The following is a 16,426-nucleotide window of genomic DNA, read 5'->3' on the forward strand; positions in this document are numbered from 1 at the left end:
GGTAGAGATTTCCAGCGAGCAAGATCATCTTCTATAGTCTTAAGAAGGTGAGTGTGATTAAGTTTTGTTAGTTCTGAGAGCCTGGAGGGAATATTTACACCCTGGTATCTAATGTTACCTGATTTTAAGGTGATGCTGGGTAGATTTTGAAAGCTACAGTTGATGGGTAGAACTGTACTCTTAGACCAGTTAAGGGAGTAGTCCGAGAGTAATGAGAATTTATTAATTAGTGAGATTGTTTCAGATAGAGAGGTTTGTGAGTTCTGGAGGAATAATAAAACGTCATCAGCATAAAGACTTATTTTATGAAATATATTTTTGGACTGAATGCCTTTAATAGCTTGATTTTGTCTAATTGCAGCAGCTAGCGGTTCAATAAATATAGCAAAAAGTGAGGGAGATAGTGGACAACCTTGTCTGGTGCCCCCTTGTAGATTAAAACTTGGAGAGGTTTGGTCATTTGATCTAACACTCGCATTAGGAGAACTGTATAAGATTTTAATCCAGTTAATGAAAGATGGTCCAAAGCCGAATCTGTTTAAAGTAGCTAGTAAATATTTCCAGTTAACACGATCAAAAGCTTTCTCTGCATCTAAAGAAACTATTATTGTTTCCAGGTTATTGATGGTAGAATAATCTATTATATTAATTAGTCTCCGCATGTTAACAGAGGAATATCTGCCCTTCATAAAGCCTGTTTGATCAGGGTGTATAATGAGAGGAGTTACTTTCTCTAACCTTCCAGCTAATGCTTTGCAAATTATTTTAAGGTCCGCATTTATCAGTGATATGGGTCTGTAGCTAGATGGTATTGTGGGGTCTTTACCTGGTTTTAATAGTACAGTAATGGTGGCAGAGTTTATGTTTGGGGGTAAGTAACCATTTTCCTTTATTTGTGTCACCATTTTGAAAAATGTCGGGGCCAGTGTTGACCAGAATTCTTTATAGAACTCTGCTGCGAAGCCATCCGGACCTGGGGCTTTTTTACAGGGCATATGTTTAAGGGCTTCATGTAGCTCCTCCACTGTGAGGGGGGAATCTAAGGCCGTGACTTGTTCCTGCTGTAAACCTGGAAGATCTATATTGTTAAGAAAATGATGGATATCATTGTCTGATGGATCTAAGTGTGATGTATACAGAGTTTTATAGAAATCTCTAAAGATGTTGTTTATTGCATCTGGGTCATGAGTAATATTACCTATTGAATCTTTAACAGCTGATATGGTAGATTTTTCCTTATTTATTTTTAACTGGTTAGCTAAAAATCTTCTGGATTTATTACTGTGTTCAAATGTCTCCAAGCGTAATCTTTGCACCAGAAATTCTGTTCTCTTGTTGATTATTTCATTTAATTCCAGCCTAGCCTTCCTTATTTGGTTCATCGTTGGTTCATCTGGTGAAGCACTGTAGGCGTCTTCTAATGATTTAATTCTTATTTCTAATTCTAATATTTTTGAGTTTTCTTTCTTTTTTTTATGTGATGCAAAAGAGATGATTTTGCCTCACATTACCGCTTTCCCTGCTTCCCACAGAACACATGCTGGGACTCCTGGTTTGTCATTGTTTTCTAAGTATATAGCCCATTCTTTTGTGAAGTAGCTGATAAAGTCGGGATCTTTAAGCAACGCTGTATTAAACCTCCAGCTTTTAATCGGTGGTGTGATTCTGGTGTTCCTCAAAGTAAAGGAAACTGGTGCATGGTCGCTGATAGTGATGGAGTGAATCTGGGTCTCTGAAATTACTAGCGTCAATGTGATCAGTTATTAACCAGCCTATGAAGGTGTAACTAAACTCTGTAGTCCACATCTATCAGAAACACAAAATGTATATGTTACAAAGACATAACACAAAAGACTACATCCTGTGAAAAATAGTATTATATGACTAAAACTTGTCCACCATCTTAATAATAACATAATTCCTAAGTTTACATAAATAGTATTTTTCCCATAAGCAATTAGGAACAAACCCTTCCAAACTGTCTAATCACAGTAATTTTAAGTAGCTTAATTCTATCAGTTGTTTTTTATTAAATAAAATAACTGTTTACACAGATGCAATGCAAACTAACTATAAGTAGCTGAGCTAGCATGGTGGCAGATAGAAACAGAATAAAGATGCTGATGATCAGATGCACAAAGATTTCATTGATTCTCCCTTCCTGTGATGACTAAAAAACACTACACTGAGTGTTCAGTATTGCTGTAATTACTCTTCAGTGTGACTGACTGAGCATTCTTTCTCTCAAGCCAATTCTCAAGTAATTATTTACTTGTAGCTACAGAGTGTAGGCAGTGACATTTTAAAGAAAGACTTCAAAACATCAACCACAGTCTCAATAAGCACCACTAAGCAGCTTTGCAACACATGCAAGGCTTTGCTGTAAATGTGACTTTGCATGTGTGAGTGAAGGAGCATCTGTGCTATGTATTTGAGAGAATGAAAAACACTCTGAGGTTCCCTCTGAAATATTGTCATTAGTTTTCGCTGTAGATTTATCACTATGATCATATTATTAAATATCAATAATTCTCTTTGTTAACATCATTCTATAATAGTAGTCACCCTCTCTTTCATGAAACATGTAGCTGAGGGCACATGTTCTGTGTAACTTATGTAATTTTCAGGTAAAGGTTACCCAGCAGGTCATATCTTTGAGGACTTTGAGGACAGAAAAGGCTTTCTGTTTTGTTCTTAATTTTTGTGCAACGTTGTTCTTTCTGTTTTGCGTTTTATTTTTTTGTAATTGCTGTGTTTTTATAAATTTTATACTGTTGTATTTTGCCATCTGATAGACAAATGATTATACACGTGGGTTTATTTGTGTAATTAATCGTCGCCGTACTGATCACGTGGTGACTTTTATTTTGATGAACCGGAAGTTACAGTGTTTTGATACGCGGAAGAAGCCCAGCCGTCGTCTATAAAAAAATAGACGCTTTCTTAGCAGAAAAGAAAATATTTTTAGACGACAAATGTGACATTCTCGCTCAAGGCCACCATGGAATTTTCACTGAGACGAGTTATTGGTGTGAAACCACCAAAAGCGTATCTCCTGCTACCTTTTCTGTTGTCGGTCCTGCTCGTCGGAAGCCAAGGCGACAGTAATGTGTTGGATAACGTCGTCACTGAGAGGATGGCTGAGGAAAGCCACCGACAAGACAGTGCCAATCTGCTTATATTCATCATGTTGCTAACACTCACCATTCTAACGATATGGCTTTTCAAACACCGGCGTTTTAGGTTCCTCCACGAAACGGGACTTGCCATGATCTATGGTAAGAAAGTTAACGGTAGCTAAGGGTCACGTCAGTCAATTAACGTTAATGCTAGCTGTGTGAGACATTGTCCGTTAGCTCCTTAAACTTCACCTGTAATCCAATTAAACAGTGTACTCACACGTGTCAGGATACGTGGTGCAGCATACAGGTGCTAGCATGCATGACTGCAATAGTTTATGGATTATGCTAATAAATGACCTAATGATAAAATGGGGTTTTTATTTGGGGGCCAATAGGAGCAGTTATTTAAAAATACTGCATTTTATCACAATACAAGTATAAGCAATAAAAATGTCCCATATGTATTTATTTTTAACGTAAAATGAGATGCCTTGTTTGTACAGCTGAATCAAGCTTTTGTTTCCTCTCATAATAATTAAACTAGTAACATAATGATTAAATTATCCCTTTCAGGATAAAGTTCTCTTGCTTTAGTTTTTTTTCAGGTCCTTGTCTGATTTAAGTTTGAGGAACATCCAAATAATTCTGTTGTTTCAATTAGGAACCTCTACTAAATCCCAGCACAAAGAATACTGGACCCATTTTCTTGGCGATGAGACAGTTTCATATATATATACACACACTCCTGCAGAACCTGTTCATTGTTCTGTGTGGAGCCTGACAGCAGACAGGAGAACTGTTAGCATATTTCACCAGATGATACTTGGGCTGTGTTGATCTGCAGTCATCTATATATAAGATAAAGAGCAGAGGAGATAGAACATAGCTCTGGAGGGAGCCAGTTGAGGCGTAAAGAAGTCAAGAAAAGGTGTTTTTGACTAGTCCATGCTGTGGTCTGTTAGAAATTCCAAGATCAACAGCATTAACTGGTCATCCAGGTGAAACTGGGTAGAGAGTTTGGTGGCCAGGATGTGGGGCTGCAGGGTGTTGAATACTGATGAGAAACCAGCAAACGTGAGTCTAGCTTAAACGTCTGGGTGCTCCAGATGTTTTTGAATAGTATCTAAGATATATGTTTTTGCATCAATGCCTCTGATATGCAAATTTCAGTGTGTCCACCTTAGAGTTCGTGAACTACTCACTCTGATCTTTGTGAGGGCTTTACGTCTCATATTCTGAAAGCGATTGCAGATTTACATGGTTTATCTCATGCAGCTAGGTGATGGTGTCTGATTTGGACCTGGTGTAAAAGGAATTGAGTTCATCAGGGAAGGATGTGGGGCTGCTGCCCTCCGCTGGGATGATTCTGGGAGTGATGGCAGCAGTATTCAGAGGACATAGTTGTCAGTAGCTGCCAGGCTGATATGTTATATATTATTATATGTTATATTGATATGTCTATAAACAAAAATATGTCTTTACCTACCCCCTATGCTGTTAGATAATATGATTGTTACTGTTTAGAAATGGTTAGGTCACTTTGTAAAACTCTTTTCTCTCTCTCCCCCATAAAGGCCTGTTAGTGGGTGTGATCCTGCGCTTTGGTGTCCATGTGCCTCAGAGTATGAGCGATTTGATCCTCAGCTGTGCTGTCAACGCCAGCCCTGCCACCTTGCTAGTCAATGTCAGTGGACGATTCTACGAGTACACCTTGAAAGGAGAAGTCAGTCGGGGGAAAGGCCACCAAGTGCAGGACGATGAAATGCTGCGAAAGGCAAGATGATGATCACACAGAGGACTGGGAGGTGGAGGGTGCATGTGGTTGTTTTTAGTGTTTTGCACAGTTAAGGCTGAATGTATATGGCATGATCATATGTTTTATTTATTAATGACTGATTAAATGCATTTAGTTTTATCAGGTTGACTTTGGATCATACTGAAAAATACAACCAACTACCTCTAAAAGTTATGACACACTGCTTACACAAACATTAAACTTGCCCTTTAAAATGATGTTGGAAAGGTGTTAATTAGGTGAGAAATGCATACTAATATTTGAATGATTAACTTAAATCCTGCTGCTTTCTACAGGTGACCTTTGACCCAGAAGTTTTTTTCAACATTTTGCTGCCTCCTATAATCTTCCATGCAGGTTACAGTCTGAAAAGGGTAAGAGTTTCCAAATGATATATTAATTTGTTTACATATGACTGTTTATGTAATTTACTTAATCTATATACACTACCAGTCAAAAGTGTGTCCAAACCTTAGTAGTGTAAATGAAAAAAGGGTTACTCTCTTAAAGCAATGCAGTACAACATATAATTTGCATATGATTTTCATGCACTAGCATAATGTTTTTAGAAATTGTGTGTTTTTGTATATCTTCTGTCTTAATAAACTGTTGCCTTTATCTGTCTCAGAGGCATTTTTTCAGAAACATTGGTTCCATCCTGGCCTATGCTTTTATGGGAACAGTTATTTCTTGCTTTGTTATTGGGTAAGTCAATTAGCCATCTCTGACATTACCTCAAAGATGCATTTTTGTCATTTTTACCTCCAGGTAGTACAGCCTTATACAGGAATATAAAGTACCAGATTAAAGCCAGTTTGTTGAATGGGTAAATGTCTCATCCACTTTTTCCTTTCGTTGTAGGCTCATCATGTATGGCTTTGTGTCTTTCATGAAAGTTGTGGGCCAGCTTGGGGGCGATTTTTACTTTACTGACTGCCTCTTCTTTGGGGCCATTGTCTCAGCAACAGACCCAGGTAGGTAGGGAGTGCCATGAGAGCTTGAAGCACCCATATGCAATATTAAAAGAAGGCAAAAAATTGATTCTCTTAATTAAAAATGTATACAAACATGGTTTCCAGAGTTGGATATGTGCATGTGTGCATTTTAAGGAAGTTTTTTTTTTCTTTTTAGCTAGTCTAAGGATTATTTATACACCTTTCCTTCTCTACAGTTTGTAGAACTTTGAGGTGTTTTTGTCATTCTGTGTATTTCAGTGACTGTGCTGGCTATTTTCAATGAGCTGAAAGTAGATGTCGACCTATACGCTTTATTGTTTGGGGAGAGTGTTCTCAATGATGCTGTGGCCATCGTTCTCTCCTCGTAAGTATCAAACACACATTTCAGAAACACACTCACTAGCAAAGAATTAAATTTTTTTTTCAGTCTAACCTAACTTTAAATCCATCTTAAAACACCTTAAACCTTTTAAGAGTTTTTAGTTGATGCCGTTCTTCATCTTTTCCATAATAGTCAGTCCTAGAAGTTACAGCTCTTATTATGCGGAAAAGCAAATTTTTTTAGGAAGTTCAGTCAGTCTGTATTTTAGCTAAATTAGTTACTTTTGGTGTATTTTTTCCCCTGTGTCCCTGATAAGCTTGAATTGAAAGAAATAAGGGACTTACCTTCTGTTCAATTTCAGTCAAAAGACAGTAATTTAGGAGGATATGCTTTATGTTACATTTCACCAGATTTAGCAGAAGGTTGAAGTGGACTTTTACACAGAACAAGGACCGACTATGTTGTACCTAATCATTTCTATTAAAGTCACATTTAAAAGGAATGTTTTCTAGTAAATCTTAAAGTTACTGTAATGGAGCTAACTCTGAGAAAATCAGCCTATGTGTTGTACACTACCCATCACTGGAAATAACCATAGTAACATCCATCCCTGTCATTTCACTGCTTGCCTCTCTCCACCCATCTGTGTCATTCACCGCCTGCCTGTACGTACGTATGCATTTAGTGTCCTCCTTCGCTTGGAAAAGCAGGGTAGGCAGGGGGATGGAGCTGTTCGCTCCTCAGGAGAGGATAGCCCAATCTGGTCAGAGAGGGTTGAGGAATGGCTGGGAGAAAACCTGACGTTTACACCTCGGTGGGTGGGTTGGCTGGGGTTGAGGTGGTAAAACCTTTCAGTTGATGTAATACAGATGTTTTATCTAGACTGTACCCTTGAATCACCTGTCACTAGGATCATCACTGCCCTCCCCTACACAGCAGCTACAACCCTTTTTGTTTTATCCTTTGCATCATTTTCAGTTTCCTGCATAACCAGTCTTTGTCTCCTACTGTAGAATTTCAACCAAATGGTGTTGAAAAGTTCAGTTAGATTTTTGCTTGCAAGAATTTCCTGCTTTTTTTTTGTTAATGTAAAACCCATCTCCAGATCCAATAGCTTCAGTTTGGTCTTTGGGTCTGTTTTGAAGTAAAACAGAAATCCTCTAAATTTGGATTTGGGTTGCTACAGGTTTGATTTGATGCCTGAGACTCTTTATGTTTCTGACTTAATGTGAGCATGTGTTTGACATTGGACCCCTTTTTTTTAATTCTCTGTAAGATCCTAATTCCACGATATTACTTCCATTTTCCATGTAAATTTTACTTGCCCTCAGCTCCATTGTGGCATATCAGCCAGCAGGGGACAACAGCCACAGCTTTGAGGCCATGGCCTTGCTGAAATCCTTTGGCATTTTCCTTGGTGTCTTCAGTGGTTCTTTTGCACTTGGAGTGGCTACTGGAGTCATGACTGCTCTTATATCCTTTTGTCTGATCATTAAACCATGTTTAATGCTTTTGCCTCATTACCATACATTCTCTTTTAAGAGTGACTGTGTTTCTGCTATGAATTGAACTGCAGATGGATTGGATGTGCCTCTCCTTGTTTTGTTCCTTAACTTTCACTTTTCCTCACGTGACCAAGTTTACTAAGCTGAGGGACTTCCCTTTGCTGGAGACAGCCCTCTTTTTCCTGATGTCCTGGAGCACCTTTTTGCTGGCAGAGGCCTGCGGGTTCACAGGTACGCCTGCAACCAGGACGCATACATGCAATTTAAACAGCAGAAACTCTCACTTAGGCTTAGGCTGTTGACATTGTAGTAATTTGAATATATTGCATTTTAAAATTTAATTTTGACTTTTTTAAGCACAAACATAGCTCCAGATGAACTTATACTTTTCCCTAGAAAAAAATGAATGAAGAGTGCTGACAAGTTGATGCATCGAGGAGAGCTAATATTTCCATCATGGGGCAGATTAAATCAATCAACAGGAATCTTGAAGCTAAAGAACTAGATACAGATAACTTTAGTTTATCACAGTATGACCAATTACATTTCAGTTCACTGTTATTCCCCTGCACAACCTTTGTTGTAGTTGTTTATGTTAATAATAATCAATTTATATATTTTTAAATGGAAGAGAACAGTAATATGTTTTAGCTTCATGAAAAAGGACTAACACCAAGCATGTGTTGTTCTGCCTCTCATTACATTCTGACCTCTCTCTTCTATCTGTGGCCTGATTGGTTGTTAGAGAGCACAGAAATTCAGTTAAAAAAACCAAAAAAAAAAAAAAAAAAACAGTATTTTCCAACAATTATGATTTATATTTTATCTAACATTATTCAAACAGCAATAAACATTTTGGCTGTTGAATGTGTATCGACTGCAGTTTAATACAAATTTGATATTGCAGTAAACCGAATGTCGTAAAATGAAAGGAAGATGTTAACCAGTGAATCTCTTTACATGACCGTTAAATTCTAATAACTGGGGGTAATAAGTTAATTGTAATAATCTAATCTGACACATCTACATATACTTTAGAAATGTAATATTTGGAAAAATCCCTGATCTACATTATTTACGTATGTAGTGATGTAGCTAATAAGCCTGCAAAATAGACTACACACTTTACTTTTAGACTTCCCACTGCTGCATGCCATGTTTTTCTTTTACTCTTGTTGTGACTGCACAACTGCTGCCATTTATTTATTTACATGTTGAACATGTTAAATTAAACAGCCATAAAAGCATAAAACATTGCTTCATAAAATCATATAAAGTAGATGCTATGCAGCTTTTGAGCAAAGGCTAATCTGTCCCTTTTTAATGGAAGGTGCTAAAAAGATGGACGCGACAATGTTTTTGCACATGTGCAGAGGTAAAAAAAAAAAAAACTGATATATATCTACATGCACAAAGACATCAAATCTGCATGCACAATGTTCTCATTCAAAGTCAAAACTTTAATATTTTTCTGTTTCAGGTTTTTACAGTAAAATGTATCATGTTATAATTAAATAAGTTTAACGTTTTTACAATAAAACTTATTACATTTTAACAAAAGGTCCTTTTTACCCGCTTGAGTGGCAGTTCTATGCTTCTGTACACGATAGGCTTACCTTTTAATGAGGTTTTCTGAATGCTTTAACCCCCATCCCTTCCTACCATTACAAGCTAACCATGTATTTTTTAAGGATGCTAAAGTGAGATGACTGTATTTTCAGGTGTAGTAGCAGTGCTGTTCTGTGGGATCACTCAGGCTCACTACACCTTCAACAATCTCTCCCCCGAGTCTCAAGACAGAACCAAACAGGTAGAACCACTTACTTCACGTTTGTACTTGTTCTGCCTCTTTTAAGCAGCTTCACCACTCAGCTGTTCATTTATTTGTACAGACACAAACTGTAGTTACTATTTTTATGGGCACTGCGTTTTAAGATTTCTAAATCATTCTACTTTACAAAGTGCTGTAGTTGCAAACACATAAAATGTGTATCACAAAACCGAAAAGCCCCAAAAACAAGTAGTGAGAAGACAGGATGTTATGATTTTTATCACACTCTGGTTTTCTTAGAAATCCACAAGGCCATGTTATGATAGTGTCTGAAGAGCTGACCTTAAGATTTTAAAAGTTCCTCTGTGTAATAATGTAAAATATTAAGCAAAACACCAAAGAGATGTAGTTTAAGCTAGTTATAACTACATTTTCTGTTAAATTAGAATATGGCAAATAACCTGATAGACTGAGGATGTAATGTCAAGTCATGCGGATGAGTGGAAAACTGTTTTCATGACAGGGAGAAAAAAACGTTTTATGATAGTGCAGCAATAATGTTACCAAGATATAAATGCAAATGTTTACTGATTAACAGCAAAGAGAAAACATAACAAAACCTCAGAGGATTCACTGCAGTGTGTCATCAGCTGGTAAGACTCAATAACAGAAATACTAGACTGCAGTTTTGGGAGGAGAATAAAAAAACAATAGATTTTAAAGCTTAATGTATTGATGGAAGCAAAATCAGTATGTTGTTGGGAAGCCAAGTGAACATCTTGTGTTTCAAAACATTAAACCTCATCATTTGAGCTTGTTGTGGTTCTTTTACCACTTCAGGATGTTTGGCTGCCAGCGGAACTGGCACAATCATGTTAACCGTGAAGACCTCACTATTTGTGCTGTTTGTCTCTTTCCCACCAGTTGTTTGAGCTGCTGAACTTCCTGGCAGAGAACTTCATCTTCTCCTACATGGGTCTCACTCTCTTCTCCTTCCAGTCACATGTCTTCAACCCATTATTCATCATTGGAGCCTTTGTATCCTTTATTCTATGCATTAAGGCATATTAAAAAGTCATTACATTATGTTGAGTTTTATTCCTTCCCTGATAGCTTCATACAGTTTAAATCAACAGTATACTTAACTCTTTCTGTGAATTGAAACTAGAACTGTGTGTATCAATACTCATGAAATGATCTCTATGTCTAGTATTATTGCTTTTGTCAGAACCGTTAAATGATTGACATTTTAAGAACTTCTAATGGAAATTCACAGCACCTTCAAAAGAAAGATTAGTAAGCCATTAGACGGCGTTTCCGAAATGCCATCTGCCCACTCTTATTTTCCGTTGCAGTCTGCTTTCAGTGTTATTTGAGTGTGTTATTGCTCTTGACCCAGCTGTGTTCTGTAGCTGGCTGTGTTTCTAGGCAGGGCTGCAAACATCTACCCTTTGTCCTTCCTCCTCAACCTGGGCCGCAAAAACAAGATAGGATCAAATTTTCAGCACGTTATGATGTTTGCAGGTACGAAGTAATCAGTAGGGGTTTTAACACTGAGAAGATCACTAGAAGACTTAAAGTTCCTCCATTAGCAGCAAGTCTCCTACATTTTCCTGATACATTAATCGAGTTTGTTCGATGGATTACTTTCCCTTTGTCTTTGCAAAGGATGCAGGTCTGCACAGTGATTGTGTAAGAACACAGTGTGATGAATACAAGAACACATGTAGTTATCCTCTCACTGTTACATCTTCCATCTTCTCTAGGTCTGCGTGGAGCGATGACCTTTGCTCTTTCTATTCGAGACACAGCAACATATGCCCGCCAAATGATGTTTTCAACCACCCTGCTCATTGTCTTCTTCACTGTGTGGATCTGTGGAGGCGGCACCATGCCCATGCTGTCTTTCATGAGCATACCGTAGGCCAAGCATCTGTTTACATGCATTTATTTCTCTTTGAGTATATTTTCCTGCTTCTAGGTAACTGGTGCCAATTTTCTGTTTCAGAGTGGGTGTGGACTCTGATCAGGAACACTCAGTAAGTGCCTGTATTTTGTTTGGTTATATTTAGTTTATAAATGTGCCCTCATTTGTCTAATTGTACAAAAGCGGAAAAAAGAATGGTAACTAAAAAAGGCAGTTTCCTGCTTAACAGAGCTCAACTGTGTGGGATGGGTCGCAGCGGAGGAGCACCAAACATGAGAGCGCCTGGCCCTTCAGGATCTGGTACAACTTTGACCACAAGTATCCTTTGAGCCATGCAATACATTGTGGAGTTGGGCGGAATTTGGGTTGAAACACTAGAGGGTGCTACGTGCATGCTTCAGAAACTCTGCAATTCAATATCTGCTCGGTACGTTTACAGATTGATCCACAAATTTTAGTTTTTGAAGCATTTATCTTGTTTTTTTTTCAGTTAAAGACCTCATATTTGACTCTAACGGATTTCTTAGTCAGTCATGAAATGTACCCATGTCTCAGGTAAGGTTGTATTCTTCATTAAATATCTAGTTTAGACTATACTTCTGACCAACCAGGTTATTTAACTTAAAGGTGGTGTGTTTAAATTGTTAAGCCCTTGACAGAAGCTTGTCCTCCAGCTATCTGAAACCCCTCCTGACTCACAGCGGTCCTCCGCTCACTGCTACTCTGCCATCTTGTTGTGGACCACTAGCAAAATGCCTTACCAGCCCACAGGCCTATGAGGTTTGGGAAAAAAACATAATTCATTACAGTTGAAATGATAATGCATTAAAAAGCCAAGCAGTGAGATTTATGTGTAAGCATACACACACACACACACACACACACACACACACACACACACACACAGAAATGCTAGTTTAGAGTTTTTCTTGTCTTTGCTAGGAGTTTTAGAGTCAGTTTAAATTTAGTGAGTTAATCACGTCTTCTTTATTTTCTTTACTTTTCCTTTTTCTTTCCCTCTCCTCTTACCAGAATGAAGGGCAGCTCCATGACGACGACTCTGATTTAATTATTAACGATGTCAACGTGAGCTCCATGTACGCAGACGTCACCGTCAGCACAGATGCATCTGGATCCCGCACCTTTAATCCCAAGAGCTCCTCCACCAGCAACGCTGGGAAAGGATCGGTCAACGAGGGTCTGGAGCGGGAGCTCGGCCTGGTGGAACATGACGTCGCAATCCGCGGCACACGCCTCGTCCTGCCAATGGACGACCCTGCTGAGCCCCCAACAACCGTCACCCTTCCCCCGCCACCATCCCCGCCAAGCTCTGAAACTCACAGGCACAGACTGTAAGAAGGGCCCCTCGGTTGGGATTTGGTTTGTGTTTCAGACTTATAAATAATCAAATATTACAAGAAAAAAAAAATCTGTTTGGGGTTTAATGAAATTACAAATTATTGTTAACTATCAGTCATATAAAAGTGGAGTTGATGGGACCACCTCTCTGTCTCGCATCTGTTAGCAAGAGCATCTTTATCTCTGTCAAAATCAAAGCAGAAACACAGTTAGCTGCTATCGAGAAGGCTAAAAAGTGGAAGAGTGCGTCCATTTGCACCACAGCGGTTAAGCTAGTGTCTCTCAAAGTTCCAACTCTGGTTGTATATATAGTTTTTTTTTATTTTTATTTTTATTTTTTTATGGTGGTGAGATTTTGTCTCTGATGTCAGTTACTGTATTTGTTCAGTTTTTTAAAAAGTATACTAAATGATCACAACCACCCTGACATTTGCTGTGTTGTTAAAGAGCATTTACACTAAAACTGGGTAATTGTTATTTGACTTAACCTCAAGTTGTCTTACTCTGCTCCAAATGTTTGCCTCCCTCTCAAAGTTGTCAGAACGGTTCAACGAGTTAGAATCTGGATTTGAATGGACGATATTTCAGAAGGAGCGCAAATGAACAGAGAGAAAGTTATATTTGTGATGGAAACGGTACAAATACTTTGTATGTAGGCACTGAGAGGTCTAAAGGATGATGCGCTAAAAACTGTAACCGCATCCGCAACACTGGAGCATCTCTGATACAGATGCCAGCACTTGATTTATTGACCTGTTTATTTAAATGATTTGTTTATTTATTATTTATTGATGGTGTTGTAGTGTGAAATCCTTTACTACTTGGGGGTGGAAGGCTACTGTTTCAAGCTCTTTCTGTTTATGAAAGAAAACTGCGCCACAACTCCACCTGGTACGTCTTGCAATGAGGATTTCACAAGCTGGGATTTACTCATTTGTCTCCGTCCCATATCGTAGCAGATGCTTCTACTTTATACTTGGAAACTAGAGCTTCCTCGTGTGTTTTCCTATTATGTGCATGGCTGATGAGGCCAAATCGTATATAGTTACTAGGGCTAAAGTTTCTGGTTTTCTGCTGGTTAAAAAGTCTTTCTCACAAAACGAACAACAACACAAACTGCCATGTCTTTATGATGTTGTCATCAAAGATAACGGGTGGGGGTCTTTGGCTGAACTGTTTTGAATTCAAGTGCCTATTTAGAAACTCAATTAAGTATTTCTGATTTGTATGTATTTTGATTTGCTGATGTGCAGTTAAGTGATATTTTTTTATATGGTTTATGACACTACAACTTTTGATTGAAGCTGAATTCTTCCAGTCTTCCCAGTATAATTGGGCCACCACATATCTGTCTGTGGTTTTACTATTGTAGCATCAAATGGCAGAAAAGCCTGAAAGAGTGCAAAATAAATATTACATTTACCCTAATGGAAAATTACAGGTGTTGTCAGATGTGAGCATTTTTTGAACAGTGTACATATGGAAAACATTTTTTATGTAAAAAAAACATTGATGTTGCACTTTGTAATAATTAGGGGCAAAATTTGAATTTGAGTGTAGGGAAAAGAAAGATGTGTCTGATTTTTACTGATGGTATTGTGCACTTTTTAAACAAAGTTTGTTACTGTTCCATCTTCTTTAGGGGATAAGTTTAACTAAAATATCTCCCTAAATCACCAACTTTGTCCTGATTTTTGCTGAGCTAACGATGTAAGGGGCTTTTTTTTATAAGTGAGGTGGAAGTTATTCCTTCTCTACATTACTATATCAAGAAAGTTATCTAATGTTTTGATTATGTGAAACTCCACTTGTTTTGATCAACAAGCAGTATTCTCAAATGAGTTGCTGCATATTCTTCTAGAGATATGCATCCACATCTTTTGATCTACAAGTCTGATTAAAATGTAGTTAAACCGTAAATAACTACTCTCTGTGGGATTCTGAAGAAACATCCTAAACTCAATTAAATATATGAAAATGTTCCATGTTTCTGCTGTTAGTAGAAACTGTATTTGGTACATCTGCAGTATGTCCATGTGTAAATGTTTTCAAAGTTTTGAGGGCAAAATAATCTGAAATGGATTCTGGGTGTAATCCTGAAGTTATTAACCGTGTGTTGTCAGTTTGACTTCTTGCAAGTGTACTAAAATGAAAATAAAAAACCCCTTTTAAATTTGACAGTTTTTTTCTTTAAATAATGTGGAGTTCTTCTTTATTCACACCTTTAGATTATGTATCTTCGCTGGTAGGTGCTGCAGCAGTGAATCAAGTCTAAATCCAGAGAACTGATGTGTGTGATCACAGTGGGTACTAAATTAGTGGTGAAAAGATAAATCTGTGTCAGCCTTCCAGTGTTCAGGCAAGTCAGGAGTTCACTCAAGCTAAACTTGAGTAACATTTTTGTATGTGTATTAAGAATGAAGCTTCATGTGAACATATGCCGATTTACAATAATACTCAAATATTTTTCCCACAGCTGAAGCCAAGTTATTAAATGCTACTAGATAAACGTAGCACAAAAACACATTTCTTGTAACACTTCTTCTGCCAATAAATCTTAAATCACTGATATACATTTTCCTTACAAATGGGATGAGCAGCAGAGTTGAGTATGTGGGTCACACCACTGGAAAACTTGCCAGATCTGCCGGTGCTGTGCTGATTGCTTAACTGATGGGGGACAGCTTTAGGGGAAAGCAATGTGATGGTATGGTGGCCATTTCCCTCTTTGGAAAAACAAGGCTTGTTATCTTTGGAGAGAATCTCAGTGCAGAAAGATGTTAAGATGAGATTCAGCTACCAGTGACGATCCCATCTCTCCAGAGACAACTTGGGCATACTGTTCATGCCAAAGTGACAAATGGTTGAGGAATGGAACGCTGGGGCCCCTGGAGGAGGCGCCAGAATGGGGTGGCTGTGTATGGCTCTTCCACAGGAAGCCCCCTGTTTGTTAAATAAATCAAGGTAAGATTTTCATGGGTGCAGCCCACATACTCAACTGTGCTGCTCATCCCACAAATGCATTTTTATTACAAATGTGGCTCCATTTACAAAGGAAGTAAACACCTTCCATTGGTAAACGATTTCTTCCCAAGATGCATTATTAAAACAAAGAAAAAATACACCTTGCTATTTGTATTAAGCTTGCAAGTTTTGTGGAGTGCAGCTTTGTTTATTTATTCGTTTGCTTGTTTATTTTAGTCGTTTCTCTCCTCTGTAATAAATCAGAGTATGAGAGATTATGTCAAAAGCAGTTTTAAAGTTGCTATAAAGAAGTAAGTTCCCATATGAAAGGGCTTATGTAAAGCGGCATTTCTTTAAGCTTGAATCCAAAAGGCAAAAATAAAAAAGGAATTACATTAATTATTCCAGAGATACATTTCTGTAAAAGATGACAAAACTTAGATTAATATCTATTTTCACAGTTTTGTCCAGGTGTTTTAATTAATTACTACACTTTTTTTTTTTTTTTTTTGCCAATGGTTGTGGGCATTATTTTTGAGTTTGAAGGTCTATTTGTAAAATCATCCCTAACCACTCAAGAATCCTTTTTTAAAATTTCCTGGGTCCAGGTGAGCCAGATCACCCCCAAAATCTAATCACTCGTTCTTTATTCCATTTTCTGTCCATAACATTTTGAGTTATATTTCTAACAGACAGACAGACAAA

At 37.8% G+C, this 16,426-nt stretch overlaps 1 protein-coding gene across 1 annotated transcript; it reads left to right on the plus strand.

Annotated features, from left to right (window-relative positions):
• Window positions 1–2,870: 2,870 nt before the first annotated feature.
• LOC121654302 (sodium/hydrogen exchanger 6-like) lies at window positions 2,871–14,935 on the plus strand. Its single transcript, XM_042008379.1, has 16 exons — window positions 2,871–3,278; window positions 4,697–4,896; window positions 5,214–5,291; window positions 5,546–5,622; window positions 5,779–5,891; window positions 6,132–6,237; window positions 7,527–7,668; window positions 7,826–7,931; window positions 9,422–9,510; window positions 10,396–10,509; window positions 10,884–10,995; window positions 11,238–11,391; window positions 11,480–11,510; window positions 11,628–11,716; window positions 12,073–12,178; window positions 12,431–14,935. The coding sequence occupies exons 1-16, from the start codon at window positions 3,002–3,004 to the stop codon at window positions 12,752–12,754; spliced, it is 2,118 nt and encodes a 705-aa protein (XP_041864313.1). The 5' UTR covers window positions 2,871–3,001; the 3' UTR covers window positions 12,755–14,935.
• Window positions 14,936–16,426: the final 1,491 nt, after the last annotated feature.

Source organism: Melanotaenia boesemani, chromosome 15 (genome assembly GCF_017639745.1).
Source record: "Melanotaenia boesemani isolate fMelBoe1 chromosome 15, fMelBoe1.pri, whole genome shotgun sequence".
Classification (NCBI taxonomy): domain Eukaryota; kingdom Metazoa; phylum Chordata; class Actinopteri; order Atheriniformes; family Melanotaeniidae; genus Melanotaenia; species Melanotaenia boesemani.